Here is a 16,953-nt window from a genome sequence, read left to right on the forward strand (position 1 = left end):
GAATGCTTTTTTCTATTAAGGCTTGCAGATTTAATAGCTTTACTACACAGCTGAATATGTCGAATAAAATGTTTTACAACCTTGCTTTACTTTTTCCAGCGCTGTCAGTCTTGTTAGAATAGCTGGAACCTTTAATTGTTATAGAAACCCATTTAACATATTTTACATTTAATATGATTATATATACCATTCAGACTAAATACACATGGAGGATAAAATTTTATTCTAACAACATATTTTCTGTGATATATCGTTTGTGATATATAGTTTCTATCACAGGTATCAACAACAAGTGGCATAAAACAACAACAACAACAAAATCAAAGAACTGATTGAAACTTAAAAATTCTAACGTTTTCTTTTCAGAAAACATTAAAAGTCAGACATTTAAGTTATTGCACTTTTAAAATGGGGGTTAAATCAGAATGGCATTTGGCATTTAAACTTTGTAAAACTTAAAATTCACAGTATTGTCATGAGCAAACGTAGCAAAGTTATGCTACATTTTGTATGCTACAGTATTCTGAGCATGTTGCAATGTTCATAGAACGGAAGCATTTTTAAAGCGTAAAATGGAAAATTCAAAGACACGCCAGCCTTCAAAACAACAGCCTTTGAGATAACTATTGAAGACCTAAAGGCCTCCATAGAAGCAGCTACATTGGCAAAATATTTTCATGAAGTGAAAAACAGTGTCAATTGTCGATTCAAGTAGTACATCAATTCAGAAAGACAGTTCTCCATATGATGACATTAGCAGCACTGCCACAAGTGTTTATTTACCTTATAACTGCCTTGGTTACAGTTGCGCTTGGAGCAGCATTAAGCCCGGTTTCACCAAGACCTTTCACTTTAAAACCAGAAAAGTTGTAAGCTGTAACAAAAGCATACTGTACCTGTTTTCTTTATTTATTCACAGTAATCTTGTCCAGACCGGGCCATGCTGGGACGTAGTACCGTGGCAGCGTCCCCTCCATCAGTCGCTCCATCCACAGCCCGAGTCGATCCAGTTTGTGATGGATCTGTAGAGTTGTGGAGCGAGAACTTGTCATGCCCTTTCTAGACCTTGAACCTCCTCCCTCCTCTTCGGGCTTGCTGTCCACGTCCTCGCCCGTGTACACTGGCTTGAAAAGACACAGGTACTTCTTGTGGCCATTGAGGGCCAGAACATAACCTGTGTAGTCTATTTTGCGGCTGCTCAAATCGTCCTCATCTGTGTCGATTTGCATGGCATCCTGAGCGTACTCCAGCACGGCCACTATCCACTCACTGTGTTTATCCACATTCAAGAAGGAAAAGTGTAGAGTCAAGCTCCTACGAAAACGAGACAACATTGTTTATGCATGTAAAACTTATATACAGGACAAGTGCATTCAATCGAAAGAAAATGTAATAGTATGTGTGCTTCCCTGGTTCAAACACGTGACCCTTTTGTTGCTAACACATGCTAGAATTAAATTATAGGATCTACTTTAAGGCTATCAACATCATAAAATTCAAAAACTGACATAATAATGCACTTATATATCCTACTAATCTTTTTTTCCATTGCATATAATAGTTCCCTTACAAAAAATAAGTATAGTTCAAGATTTTTACGTATAATAAATTAAAGTTTACTTATATTTTGATGTATACTTTATGTAGTAAGCATACTAATAGTATAATATTACTGCATTGGCGTTATAAAATTTATACTATCAAGTGTATATATTACTTGGGACTAAATTCGCTTTTTAGTATACAATGGGCCTCATTCATGAAACACGAGCAGAACCATTTTTTGTGTAAATCGTTGGTAAAGTCGTTATGATGCAAATTTTCAAATACATGAAAATTTTCGTATTTTCAAAATGTTAGTTGGTACGAAAGAAATGTACACCTGCTCAATCCCACGTGTAAATAGTTCGTAAAACTGCACGTTACGTTCTGTATTCTTTTAGACAAACCGATGACACTGCATCTTGATAAACTTTGTATCTACTGATTTTTTACAAGTTCTTTTGCCCCGTCTTTTATGATTTATTTACTTTTTAACTTGCAGAGCTCGTCACTCTCCTTTTTTACACAGCCGTCCAATCACAGTGGAGAAGAGGCAGGACAAACACTACATTGACCAACCATCATACACAACAATGCAGAAGTTAATATTAATGGTTACTGCATTTTTATATCAAGTACTATTCTTTAAAATAAGATACTAGTTACAAGTAGGCTAACTGTTTCGGATATTCTAAATCACAGCAACCGCATCTCCAGAATAACGTGCAGTCCCTCCAATGCGTTCTCAGGCGCCACCAGCTGGTCGTTTTCAGAAGAGCACCAGGTATTGTTATTTTAGCTGGCTGAAAACGCTTTGGTTGACACAGTTTAATTAAAGGGGTCATATGGCGTGAATATGTGTTTTTCTGTGTCTTTGGTGTGTATAAGTTGCCCATGCATGTATTAGACATGTAAAATTGAAAGCGAATGCAAACCCAGACCTGCCTGAAACGCCTTGTGTAAGCACACCCCCACAAATCTACGTCAGTTCATGGTAGCTTTGACTAAGACCGCCCAAATATAGACACATGTAAGGTTGGCATACTTGTAAATCTCATTGTAGCATCACCGCCGCAGCCATGTCGCGGAGACGCTGTGTGTTTTGTTGCGAAAAGAAAGACTCTTTGTTTGCCCTGCCAAAAGATGAGACGACAAAACGAACAGTTACATTTTATTTACAACACTGTTCCAGAAAAGTACAATCCGAATGTTAAAGTTTGTGCAGCGCATTTCTGACAATTGGTTCACGAACGTTGGAGAGAAATTAAGACCAGCTATGCTCGAAAGCTTTGGTTAAAAAGTGGTGCCATTCCAACCATTACAACTTCGCCGGGGCTTCAGATTCGCAGACTGTAAGTATATTTTCATTGTTAAAGACTTTGTGACGGATTAACGCAGGTTGAGTTTGTCATGTGTTTGTGATCTGAAAAAGGCAGACACATGCACAATGTGAAAAAAAGACAACATAAGTCCTAATAATCAGTAATAATGTTCAACTAGAGGCAAAAAATATCGTGTTTATAATGGAGTTTATTGTCTTTGTTGAGTCGCGATCAGACGTGGAGTAACACTGGTTGATCAAAAAGGGTAAAAGCATTATTTATTACGTTACCATTCCCTGCTGTATTGCGAGCTTGCTTCTATCAAAAGAAAAAATCTGTATGATGTATATGGTTCTTTGTTTATAGTCTTTATAAAACCTTATCAATCCTTTATATCCTTCTTAAGTCGATCCGGCAAAGTTGATGTATCGGATTGATTATCTTCATTTTCCGTTTTAGAGGTCATGATGATATTTTATCACCTGTTTGTCAGTAGAATTCCTTGGGAACATGATGTTCCGAATATAGTCAGAGGCGTTACATTTCCCTTACACTCTTGCAGTATTCGACCAATCACTACGCACTGATTAACTGGCCAATCATAGCACACCTCAATTTTCAGAGCGATGAGCTTTGTACAAAATCAGCACGTTTCAGATAGGCGGGGCAAATAGGAGATACAAATATGCAAAGTGTGTGCAAAATACAGCGTTTTTACAACCTTAAATCGTGTATAGACATTACATTCCATCTAAAACATTTTTTTTAAATTAATTTTAGCCGTGTCATTTATTGGTAAGGATGTAGCCTATTAGTATCTTATTATTGCATTTATGCAATATAATGTAGCCAAACCAGATAATGAAGTCCAGAGGATTCCGGCATTCCTAGATACGCAATCTGCGTATTTGTAATTCATAGGCGGGGATTATGGTAATTGTGAATGACCGTGCATGCCGACCCTGTTTATGAGTGAATGGAATTCATTGACTTACACACATTTTACTATCAAATCTTGACGTTAACGAAGTATTTGTGAATCCGGATGAAAGTTTTCGAGAAGGTCTGTTTTACGTGTAAATTACTTGGAATTTACTCATAAATTTACGAACGTTTTGTGAATGAGGCCCATTAAGTGTAACATTGGTAAACTTTATGTAAACAAATAGTTCCCTTTCTGTCGGCCTCTCGACGTTGTGTCGAGAACGACAGATGGGGTTCGACCTTGAGAACCAATCAACTCTGACTACTATAGAAAAGGCGAATGAAATTTGGCAAATGAAATTTGCATGCCGGTTTCTGCCCCCCGATGTCTGGTATAAAAGGAAGCCGGCGTGCAGCATTCAATTACCTTTTGTTCTTCAGAGCCTTCGCTCATGACTACGAACAGAACGAATTCAATGAATTCTTCTTCTTCTAAATTGCCGGATCTACGACGTAGAGCAGCGGATCGTCCCTACCTGCATCGACCTTCCCCTGGGCGTCTCGGCGGTTCCGGAGGTGTTAGAGATTTTTTCTAAAAAGGTCCTCTTCAGGAATGGGCATTCTCCAGCGCGGCATGTCCCGTTGTTCTCTTGGGTGCGGCACCCTCATCGAGGAGGGGGTGAAGCAGACAGTGGCAATTAGCCACATTTTTTTTAGACGTTTGCTTCCCGGCAACCCAGGACCCCTTCGACATCGGCTCGGCTCCGGCTCCTGTGCCCCCTTGGGCGGCACCCTGGAAGCAGTGGTCGAGGGGGAAAACTTAGGAACCTTCTCACGAGAAGGGACACTGACGGGAAGACGCCTCCGTACTTTGGGTAGAGGTCACCACCCTTCTGGCAAAACAGGCATCAAGTTCATCCCTCAAAACCAAGATGTTCAGTGGGTCACGACCCGCACTTCATCGTTCCCAAGAGACGGCGGGTTGCGCCTCATAGGTCTACGTACCCTGAACAAAGCACCTTCACAAGCTGCCGTTCAGGGTGCTCACGCAGAGGCGCATCCTGACATCTACCAGGTGTCAGGATTGGTTTGTGGCAATCGACCTGAAGGACGCTTACTTTCATGTCTCTATCCCCCTCGACACCGGCAGTTCCCACGGTTCGTGTTCGAGGGGCGGGCATATCAGTACAGAGTCCTCCCTTTCGGTCTGTCCCCATCTCCACAGGTCTTCACGAAGATCGTGGAAGCCGCCCTTTCTCCCCTTTGGGAAAAAGGTGTAAGGGTACTAAACTATCTCAACGACTGACTTATCTTGACACACTCGCGAGATCTGTTGTGTACACAGAGGGACCTGGTTATCCGGCATCTAGATCGAGTGGGATTTCAGGTCAACCGAGAAAAGAGCAAACTCTCCCCAGGGCAGAGCATCCTCTTTCTCGGTATGGAACTAAACTCTGTCACCGTGATGACGCAGCTGTCCGCAGCACGCGCCCAGTCAGTGTTGAACTGGAGGCTCCTGGGACACATGGCGTCCTCCGCGGGGGTAATACCCCTCGGATTGATGCACATGGGCCCCCGTCTGCGCTGGCATATCAATTGCCTAGAGTTGTGGGCTGTGCTGATTGTGCAGAGGCTATTGCCTCTAGTGCAGGGCCAGAACGTGCGGGTCGCCTGGACAGCACGACAGCCGTAGCATACATCAATCGCCAGGGTGGCGTACGCTCACGGCAGCTAACACGACTTGCCCGATGCCTCCTCCTGGGTAGTTAGCAGGTGATCCGCTCCCTGCGGGCCACACACACATCCCAGGCGAACTGAACCAGACAGCCGATGCGCTCTCTCATCAGTATACGCCTTGCGGAGAGTGGCGACACCACCCCTGGTCCAGCTCATTTGGGTGCTGTTCGGACAGGCACAGATAGACCTCTTTGCCTCCCGCGACACAACCCATTGTCCGCTTTGGTCCTCCCTGACCGAGGCCCCCCTCGGCACGGATGCCCTGGCGCAAAGCTGACCACGGGTTGAAACACACCTTCCCCCCCGCCAGGAGCCTCCTTGCACAGACAATGTGCAAGGTCAGGGAAGAGGAGCACCAAGTGTTATTGGTTACACTGCACTGGTCTAACCACACTTGGCTTCGAGTTGATACTCTGGACAGCGACTCCCCCTGAACCATTCCCCTGAGAGAGGACCTGCTCTCTCAGGGGAAGAACGCGTTCTGGCATTCCAGATCAGACCTCTGGAACACCCATGCCTGGTCTCTAGACTGGACGAGAAGATCCTGAGATGGCTACTCCCCCTCTACGGCAGAGACCATCACCCAGGCTAGGGCCCCATCTACTAGGCGGTTACACGCCTCTAGACGGTGCCTCTTCTCGTCCTGGTGTCTCTCTCAGTAAGAAAGGCCCACTCGATCAGGATTGTGTTGTCCTTCTTACGAGACTGGAGACTAACATCTCCACTTCACACTGAAAGTGTATGTAGTCGCTATCGCCACTCATCACGACTCAGTTGATGGAAAGTTTCTAGGGCAACACGACCTGGTCACCAGGTTCCTAAGGAGCGCGAGAGGGCGGAGTTCGCCTCATCTCCACTCCATACCCTCTTGGACCCTAACGTGGGTCCGAGAGCCCTTCGGAGGTTCCGATCTTCCTCACCTGAGTAAGACGGCCCCCCTGTTGGCGCATGCTTCCTTCAAGAGGTGAGGGGACCTCCAAGCATTCTCTGTGTCCCCGGATTGCCTTGAATTCGACCCTGATAACTCTCACGTTATCCTGAGACCCAGGCCCGGATCGTGCCCAAAGTTCCCACTACTCCCTTTCGGGACCAAGTGGTGAACTTGCAGGCCCTCCCCATCGGGGAGGAAGACCCAACACCATCTGTGTTGTGTCCTGGACCGCACGCAGAGCTTCAGTAGCTCTGACCAGCTCCTTGTCTGTATTGGAGGACAGCAGAAGGGGAAGGCTGTCTCTAAGCAGAGGCTGGCGCACTGGGTCGTGGATGCCGTTACAACGGCATTCCGATCTCAGAATCTCCCATGCCCACTGAAGGCTCACTCCCCTCGGGGTATAGCCTCCTGGGCACTGGCCAGAAGCGCCTCTCTAGCAGACATCTGTAGAGCTGCGGGTTGGGCTACGCCCGAACACCTTTTGCAAGGGTTAACAACCTTCGCGTAAACCGGGTGTCAGCCCACGTCCTGCGTGACGACATGTAGGACTGGCATCCGGGGGGACGTATGCCTGGGAAAGCACCTTCCCACCCTCCAAGAGGTTGGGTCAGTGTGCTATCTACCTTTCTTCTTACCCAAACACATGGTTAAGAAACTGGTACCTCACCAACCTTCCTTCTTACCCAGACACTGGTAAAGAACAGGCATTCCATCCATCACTATGCAAGCACCCCCCCGGGGGTTGGCTGGGCAGAGCAGCCTTCCCCCTTAGGCCGGGATACTATATGAACTATCACAGATAGCTCTAACCGGACCTAGTGCTTTCGGACGCAGTAACACCCCCCCCCGTGGGCTGTTCCGTCTGATGTATCCTCATGGCAACGGTTTCCACACATGGTAACCCATGAGCTTCCCCAGGTGGGCCTCCACCTCGCGGTTAACTACCCAGTCCACACGTTCCATGCGTTCTCCTCCAAGGACAAGACCATACCTATATCCACCATTCCCGACCCGCCAGTAGGAGGTGGCCTCTGCAGCGCTTCTCTGATTAAGAGTTGCGCTCACCCGGTGTAAACCCGAGCCGGACGGCCTCTCGCCAGTAGAGAGCTAAGGCCCCGTCCGTGAAAGGTTACCGGTCAGGGCTGTACCCATCTTTCACAAGAAAGCTCTGGGACTCCCCCACCACCACACTGGAAGGTTACAGTTTTGCAAAAGCATCGAGCTGACACGCCCAGGCCTGTTACCGTCGCTTCGCTAGAGATTGTGACGCGATACAGCGTTGTGGCGTTTTCCATAGGCAACCCCATCTGTCGTTCTCGACACAGCGTCGAGAGACCGACAGAAAGGGAACGTCTTGGTTACGTATGTAACCTCAGTTCCCTGATGGAGGGAACGAGACGTTGTGTCCCTTATGCCACAAACTCGTATTGTATTCTGCTGCAGTCGTGAGAGGCTCTCAGGCTCTTCAGAACAAGAGGTAAATGAATGCTGCACGCCGGCTTACTTTTATACCGGACATCCGGGGGCGGAGACCGGCATGCAAATTTAATTCGCCAAATTTCATTGAACTTTTCTATAGTACTCAGAGTTGATTGGTTCTCAAGGGCGAACCCCATCTTTTGTTCTCGATACAATGTCTCGTTCCCTCCATCAGGGAACTGAGGTTACATACGTAACCAAGACATTTACACCTACAGTATTTATTCTAAATGAACCTATAAGTATACTGATAGTTGTCTAGATCAGTGGTTCTCCAACGTTTACGTTGTACAACGTTCTAAGACCCCCTTGTGTGGGTCACATTGCTTTGTGGCCCCCCAAATAAAGACTTATGTTCTTAAACTTAGATTTTTAATTAGATTTTAAACCAAAGACATTCAATTAAACAATGCTCATTCGAGTCTATTTGATTGCACAGCATTTATGATACATTTCTATATTTTTTTATAAAATACTACCAAAACTATGGCCCCCCTGGACCCATGTTGGGGCCCCCAGTTTGAGAACCACTGATAAGTACTGCACATTTTTAGTACTTTTTGAAGTAAACTACAAGTTTAGTGTTTTTGCACAACTACACTTGTAATCATATCAATAGTTTATTACTTCTATATAATTCTAGCAGTTTTTATATACAGTATAAGCATTTTCTGCATTTTCCTGTCAGCTTAAGTCAAGTAAACTTAGAGAAGTACATCAAGTATAGAGATGTACATAAAATATATTTCTCAAAAAAACAAAAAAAGAATGTCAGGCTTTGCCTTTTGTTTTATTTTATTTTTTGGTTGGTTGTTTTTGTATTGTTCTGCTGTATTTTGTCCTTGTATATTTTTCCCATCTGGTACCCTGTTTAGCCTCTTAGTTTTGTTAATTACCCTCACCTGCTCCTCATCTGTGTTTCCTCTATTTTAGCTTGGCTGTGCCAGTTCTCCATGTGGCGATGTAATTATTTGTTACCATGTTTCTCTCGCTGTGCTTGGTGCTTAATCTTTTCATTATATTCGTAGGAACATGGCAACCCGTGAACCGGTTTGGATTATTTTTCTCCCTTATGGCTCTTTTTTGGTTCCCGTTTACCTTTTCCCGGATTTAGTGGATTTCTCGTTTTTCTCAGAGAGCTCAGCCAGCTGTGTACCTGTGTGATGATCAGGAGTTCCCTGCCTATCTTTTGTTGCTGTTCTGGAGCCCTGTCTAATAAACTGTGTTAACCTTACCTGCATCTGAGTCCTTTTGTGCAACCGTGACAAAGAAGGCTGAAAAGATCCTTTCTTTTAGTACAGAAATGCACCCTTGAATAATCTTCTCTTTTGTAAGGGTCTTTGTTTGAAATGTTGCTCACCCAGTGAATGAATAAACTTCCTTGGCAAACTTGCTAAGTAGGATGTTCCTCGTGGCATCGGTAAGAACCAGAACCACGTTCATATGACCCGGCCTCAGCTTCACCAAGTTACTGGTGTATGTGATATCTGTTAACTCCGTCACTTCCACAAAGCTCTTCTTCGGTGGGCGACTGCTGGACAAGATCTCAGCGTTATAATGAGAATACAAACATGATGATGTTCGGCACTGAAATATTTGTATTAATTTACAGAGGTAATAATTACAAATGTGACTTTTTTTATTGTTGTGGCTTCATATAAAGAAAAGTTTGCATTGGTATTCTATAATGAGCACTTGAATATTTTGTGAATGTAGGAAACTGACCTTGAGGTGTTTGGTGAACCGTTTTCAGTTTTAGATGCATCTTTAGCTTTTGATTTAGGGTGTTTTTCTTCACTTGAATCACTGGAATCAAAATCAGACGGTTTGAAAGTCTCTAAATTAACAATCTGATATACAAACACAGTCGTCTTACTTGAATGCCTGAATGACCACAGTGCCAAATAAAATGAAGAGTGCGGAGAAGATCAAAGAAAGAAGTGGAATCATATCACGCCTGCGGGAGAGAAACCATCACATCATTAGTACAAATCTTGTATTAAACAAGTGTCTTCAAATATTAAAACAAACTTTATTCTTTTACCAATTATTGTGAAGAAGATCGTCAATCATGTCCGTCAAGTAGTCGCATGCAGCGTAAATCCATTTGATTATGAACATCTGAAACCAGGAAAATTGATACACTTTAGAGATACTGAGGCAGATAACGTCACAGTAATTTACTTGCAGATAGATATACCATAAGGTCCATAAATATTGGGACATCAACACAATTCTAAATTTTTTGGCTTTATACACCACCACAATGGATTTCAAATGAAACGAACAAGATGTGCTTTAACTGCAGACTGTCAGCTTTAATTTGAGGGTATTTAGATCCGAATTAGGTGAACGGTTTATGATTTACATCAGTTTGCATATGAGCCTCCCACTTGTTAAGGGACCAAAAGTAATGGGACAATTGGCTCCTCAACTGTTCCATGGCCAGGTGTGTGTTACTATCCAAATTACAATGAGCAGATAAGAGGTCCACAGTCCATTTCAAGTGTGCTATTTGCATTTGGAATCTGTTGCTGTCAACTGTCAAGATGAGATCCAAAGAGCTGTCACTATCAGTGAAGCAAGCCATCCATAGGCTGGAAAAACAAAACAAACCCATCAGAGAGATAGCAAAAAACATTAGGCGTGGCCAAAAAAACTGTTTGGAACATTCTTAAAAAGAAGGAACGCACCGGTGAGCTCAGCAACACCAAAAGACCCAGAAGACCACGGAAAACAACTTTGGTGGATGACCAAAGAATTATTTACCTGGTGAAGAAAACACCCTTCACAACAGTTGGCCAGATCAAGAACACTCTCCAGGAGGTAGGTGTATGTGTGTCAAAGTCAAAGTCAACAATCAAGAGAAGACTTCACCAGAGTGAATACAGAGGGTTCACCACAAGATGTAAACCATTGGTGAGCATTGGTGTCAAAAACAGGAAGGCCAGATTAGAGTTTGCCAATCGACGTCTAAAAAAGCCTTCACATTTCTGGAACAACATCCTATGGACAGATGAGACCAAGATCAACTTGTACCAGAGTGATGGGAAGAGAAGAGTATGGAGAAGGAAAGGAACTGCTCATGATCCTTAGCATACCACCTCATCAGTGAAGCATGGTGGTGGTAGTGTCATGTCGTGGGCATGCATGGCTTCCAGTGGAACTGGTTATCTTGTATTTATTGATGATGTGACTGCTGACAAAAGCAGCAGGACGAATTCTGAAGTGTTTCGGGCAATATTATCTGCTCATATTCAGCCAAATGCTTCAGAACTCATTGGACGGCGCTTCACAGTGCAGAGGGACAATGACCCAAAGCATACTGCAAAAGCAACCAAAGAGTTTTTGAAGGGAAAGAAGTGGACTGTTATTCAATGGCCAAGTCAATCACCTGACCTGAATCCGATTGAGCATGCATTTCACTTGCTGAAGACAAAACTGAAGGGAAAATGCCCCAAGAACAAGCAGAAACTGAAGACGGTTGCAGTAGAGGCCTGGCAGAGCATCACCAGGGATGAAACCCAGCGTCTGGTGATGTCTATGCGTTCCAGACTTCAGACTGGATTAAAAAAGTGAAAGTATTAAAGTAAAGTAAAGTATTAAAAAGTGAAAGTTTGATTTATGATTATTATTCTGTCCCATTACTTTTGGGCCCTTAACAAATGGGAGGCACATATGTAAACTGTTGTAATTACTACACCATTCGGATGTAAATACCCTCAAATTAAAGCTGACAGTCTGCAGTTAAAGTACATCTTGTTTGTTTCATTTGAAATCCATTGTGGTGGTGTATAGAGCCCAAAATGTTAGAATTGTGTCGATGTCCCAATATTTATGGACCTAATTGTATGGTCTCGCTTACACCTAGTAAACATCTGTCTCATCTGATTCAATAAGAAGTGGTGTGGTGCCGACATGACTCTTTCCTTAAAAAATATTCTGACCACCTATGATCGGATAATCTGAGATGAATTTTAAATCCATATGAAAACGGTCTTTCTATTCTTTTCTTAAGACATAAACTGCTCCTGAGATCCTAACTCTACTGAGAAACGTATATAGGTCAGAGCTAATCATCTTATCATAAACATGAAAAGGAAATCCTGAGAGACTTACAGAGGCGAATTCGTTGTTGAGCTCTGGAAGAATGGCATCATAGTTGAGTATAGAAGGATCTTTCTGCAGTCTGTCTAGTTCCTCCAAAAGCTTGTGTTTGTCGTCTTCATTGCCGTTCCATCCTCCCACAAGCGGCTTATAAAGAACTTTACCAGCACTGTTACGCCGCTCCAGAATAAACACCTGTTCGATACGAACAAACATTTAAGCTGCTGACTCAATTCAGTGCCTGAAATGTATTTGTGATGAAGAGTAGTTAACCTAATGAAAGATGTAAGATTGTTGTGCGTTGTTGTAACTTGTATGATGTTCTTCTATTCTTCAACATTTTGCAGACTTCTCTATGGGTGTCTAGCTTTAAAAATCACCTTTAATTTGATTTTACTTCTTCTTCTACGTACAACTGTACAAAAGCTATTTTATGGCATCAGAAAGCACACAGGTATATGGGACACTTTAATGTTGTTTTTGTCAATCATGGCACGTTTATTCAGAAAACATTATACAAAATATATTTTGTACATACACATTTAGTTCCACAGATGAAAGAAAGGTCATAAAGTTTGGAATGACATGATTTGTCAATTTAAACTAAATGCAGATGATAATGCTTACCTTTGGTGCGCTGTCTTTGTTTTTCAAGAGAACGTCACATAGTGGCTGTTGATGTCTCTGGTAGACATAAGTGAAGCGCAGCACGTCATTGGCGTTGACAGACGCTAGAGAGAGAAAAGCTTCATTTCCCGTGGCAAAGTTCTCTTCGGTGAAAAGTATTACACAATACCTGTGAAAACACAACAAAGATATTTGAGAGAACCTGTTGCACAAGGTTAACCAACATTACTTCTGCCAAAGAAAATATTCTCCAAAAATGTAATATACTTCCGTCGTCGATGGAACTGTTTGATGGGACAAAGCTCATCAAATAGCTTCTGGTTGACCAGTCGAGGGGCTAGAAGGAACTTGTTGTTGGAGATGAAGTCATCTATGATCTGTTTCTTCATCCTTTAGCCTAGATTCAAGATTTAAAGAAATCACATTTGTACCTTTTCCAACATGGCATGCATTTGGTTTGGCTGAAATCTGATTGGCTGATAAAAATGTCCCTGATAGCACACATTTATCTGGAAGACGTCTATCTGATGTCTGCATTTACATATCCAATACGTATTGTATATTGTTTGCTCATCAAGACGTTTATGATTTAGTGCATGTAAAATTGTTTTTTCTAAGATGTTTTTTGGATGTTTTTACACAGCAGATCTTTAGCAGACATCCGTACCTGGGCGATAATATTTGCTACTTGTTACCATAACGGTTAGCGACCTATCCTTCACCTTAAATCTTCACTAAAAGTTAATAAACTTTCTATCTTTCTTGAAAGATCTATGAGACCTAAAAGAGTAGATAGAGGTCACATGTCTACCTGTATAATATCTGCAGGCTTCTCCACATCCTCTTTGAAGACGAGCATAGTCGGAGCATATGTGTTAATGTTGAATCTTCTCAGCAGTTCAGCAGTTTCAGACAGTCCCTGATCCACATATCCAAACTGAAAGTAATCCTTATAGGCAAACGCTGTGATCTGTTTATAGAATAAAGGGAAAACCCAAATAATAAGCACTAAAATTGTGCAATAATACCACATGTTGTACTTTATATATATTCTAAATATTTGACTATTTTTACTTTTATTACCATGTGAAGCCCATTGAAACAATGTGACATCGTAAAAAAGCGATTTATTTAAAAAAAAGCAGGACATGAGAAATTCTGCATGTATCAGGCGGTTTTTACCTAACTTTACCTTAAAAAGAAGTGGAACTGAAGGCACTTGGTCAAACAGAAGAACATGTGGCTTATTCAGCTCATGCCAACTGTTCAGAAACTCTTGGTTGTTCTTGTCTGTGACCTAAAGTTAACCGAGAAGACATTTGAGATTGTATAGACATTAGAGTGTTAAGAAAGAACTATTGTTGACTTTTACTAACCTTCTCCACCAGCCTTTGGGGCAGCAAATCTTCTACAAATTGCATCAGGTGCGTCTTCATAACAGCATAGTGGAAGAAAGTCACTTTCCCATTGATGACACCAAGAACGGATGGAGTCTGATGGGCACCCAAGTGGTTGGCTAGATGGCGCTCGTAACCAATATCAACCACACCAATCCCAATCCCTAAAGTTAAAAATGATCATCTCTTATTCACAGTCACGTTGTATAAAACCTGTATATGACTCTTTCTTTTGTGGAACACAAAGAAGATATTTTAAGAAAACATAAAGAAACTATAAGCATCTCTCACCGAGAGATTCCAGTTCCTGCACAGTTTCTTTCCAGACTGGTTCGATATGGATGCAGCTCAAGCACCAGTCTGAAGTGATCTTGATCAAGTAAGGCCTCTTGAAGCTCTCAGGCACCACTTCACTGACATACTGATTGAAGTTTATCGTGTACTTGCTGTCAGTAGGGTCCCGGCCACCGTTGTTGTTGAAGTGGAAATAAGATTCATCATAAAAGTTGTTGTGAAAGTGGCGGTGACCGTAAGAATAAGCGTTATTCGTTGATCCGTAGCGATCGTAACTGGCTCTTTTCTCCTCATTCGACAGGATCTGTGGAGTATGAAAAAGTAAACATCAGCCTTTTCTCTCACACAAGGTGTAAAAAGCAGATATTAAAGGGTTATTATTGTATCTGGATCTATTGTCAGTTTATTGTTGAATATGAATATTACCTCATAAGATTTTGTTATCTTAATAAACGTATCTTCTGCGTCTGGGTTTTTATTTTTGTCTGGATGCCTGGCAACAGAAATGAACAATAACATTGTGTTATGGCAATACAATATAACATACAAATACTGTATTTTGTTTGCCATTAGAGAACTGTTAACTCCTTGGAAAATACTGTATTGCTACTCTTACCATTCTTTGGCCAGGCGTTTATAAACTTTCTTGATTTCTGCTTGGCTTGCACTTCTTGTTACCCCTAGAACCTTATATGGATCAAATTCTGCAGTGCTGTCCACTTCAGAATCCATCAGGAGCATGCAGATCATCATCACAGAGGATAAAACCGCTGTCAATCTCATCATGATCTTGTGTTCTGATGCCTACAGACTGAAGAACCAAAATAATGACAATGGTTAATGTTTTTTTTTAAATAAAATAGTTGAGCAATTAGACTGAATAAAGAAAGGTGTAAGATTTGTAATACAATGGTCTCACCAAAAGTGATGTCCAACCTAAGACAATCTCATTTAATATTTTTGATTACACATTATTTGATGATAAACAAGCGGACACTCACAGCTGTCATGCAAACACCGAAGTTTGTAATGGATGGCAGTGACACATGATCACGCGCGGGCAGACTGATGCAAAAAACGTGACGTGACGTGAAGCGCAAGGTCACAATGCCAGGTGAGTAAAAGACATTAAAATGTGCAGAACGGGTAATAATAAAACATCACATGCCGTTAAAATGACATCTGGCGAATGCAATACGTTTGTTGCTAGCCTGTTAGCCAGCTTAGCTCGTGCATATCGTGAATAGTGCGTTAGAATGAGACGAGTCGTGAATGAATGAAGAATATACCGCATCTAATGCTTATCGCAGTTCATCCATTCATCTGAATGAAGTGTTCATTCACCACGACACGAGCGCGTTAATATTATCCAGTATACACATCATATTACTGTCTGCTACTGTTGAACACTGACGTACAACACACACACACACACACACACACTCACTCTCTCTCTCTCTCTCTCTCTCTCTCTCTCTCTCTCTCTCTCTCTCTCTCTCTCCCTCTCTCCCTCTCTCTCTGTGGGAGGAGCTGTTTCTTTCATCCGTTTCTTTCGGTGCTGTGGTAGCTACAGTTGAAAGAAAAAGTATGTGAACCCTTTGGGCTTACTTGGATTTCTTCATAAATTGGTCATAAAATGTGTTCTGATCTTCATCTAAGTCACAACAATAGAGAAACACAGTCTGCTTAAACTAATACCGCACACACATTATACGTTTTCATGTTTTTATTGAACACAACATGTAAACATTCATAGTGCAGGGTGGAAAATGTATGTGAACCTTTAGGTTTAATAACTGGTTGACCCTCCTTTGGCAGCAATAACCTAAACCAAACGTTTCCTTGCAGATCAGACCTGCACAACGGTCAGGAGAAATTTTGGACCATTCCTCTTTACAAAAGTGTTTCAGTTCAGCAATATTCATTGGATGTCTGTTGTGAATCGCTCTCTTGAGGTCATGCCACAGCATCTCAATCGGGTTGAGGTCAGGACTCTGACTGGGCCACTCCAGAAGGCGTATTTTCTTCTGTTGAAGCCATTCTGTTGTTGATTTACTTCTATGCTTTGGGTCGTTGTCCTGTTGCATCGTCCATCCACTGTTAAGCTTCAGTTGGCGGACAGATGGTCTTAAGTTTTCCTGCAAAATGTCTTGATAAACTTTGGAATTCATCGATGACAGTAATCCGTCCAGGGCCTGAGGCAGCAAAGCAGCCCCAAACCATGATGCCCCCTCCACCATATTTCACAGTTGGGATGAGGTTTTCATGTTGGTGTGCTGTGCCTTTTGTTCTCCACACATAGCGTTGTGTGTTCTTTCCAAACAACTCAATTTTGGTTTCATCTGTCCACAGAATGTTTTGCCAGTAGTGTGCTCTTTTGCAACTTCAAACGTGCTGCAATGTTTTTTTGGACAGCAGTGGCTTCCTCCGTGGTGTCCTCCCATGAAGTCCATTCTTGTTTAATGTTTTCCTTATTGTAGATTTGTCAACAAAAATGTTTGCATGTGCCAGAGATTTTTGTAAGTGTTTAGCTGACACTCTAGGATTCTTCTTCACCTCATTGAGCATTCTGCGCTGTGCTCTTGCAGTCATC

At 42.4% G+C, this 16,953-nt stretch overlaps 1 protein-coding gene across 1 annotated transcript; it reads right to left on the reverse strand.

Annotated features, from left to right (window-relative positions):
• Nucleotides 1–206: 206 nt before the first annotated feature.
• Nucleotides 207–15,793, reverse strand: dnajc16 (DnaJ (Hsp40) homolog, subfamily C, member 16). Its single transcript, XM_056732542.1, has 15 exons — nucleotides 15,280–15,793; nucleotides 14,977–15,171; nucleotides 14,787–14,853; nucleotides 14,358–14,664; nucleotides 14,046–14,230; nucleotides 13,862–13,966; nucleotides 13,473–13,639; nucleotides 12,937–13,059; nucleotides 12,670–12,838; nucleotides 12,055–12,237; nucleotides 9,980–10,056; nucleotides 9,812–9,892; nucleotides 9,661–9,741; nucleotides 9,296–9,466; nucleotides 207–1,314 (listed from the first exon to the last, which is right to left on the reverse strand). Exons 2-15 carry the CDS (start codon nucleotides 15,144–15,146, stop codon nucleotides 906–908), a joined length of 2,295 nt encoding a protein of 764 aa, XP_056588520.1. The 5' UTR covers nucleotides 15,147–15,171; nucleotides 15,280–15,793; the 3' UTR covers nucleotides 207–905.
• Between the last annotated feature and the right edge of the window lie 1,160 nt (nucleotides 15,794–16,953).

This window comes from Triplophysa dalaica, chromosome 20, assembly GCF_015846415.1.
Source record: "Triplophysa dalaica isolate WHDGS20190420 chromosome 20, ASM1584641v1, whole genome shotgun sequence".
Classification (NCBI taxonomy): Eukaryota; Metazoa; Chordata; class Actinopteri; order Cypriniformes; family Nemacheilidae; genus Triplophysa; species Triplophysa dalaica.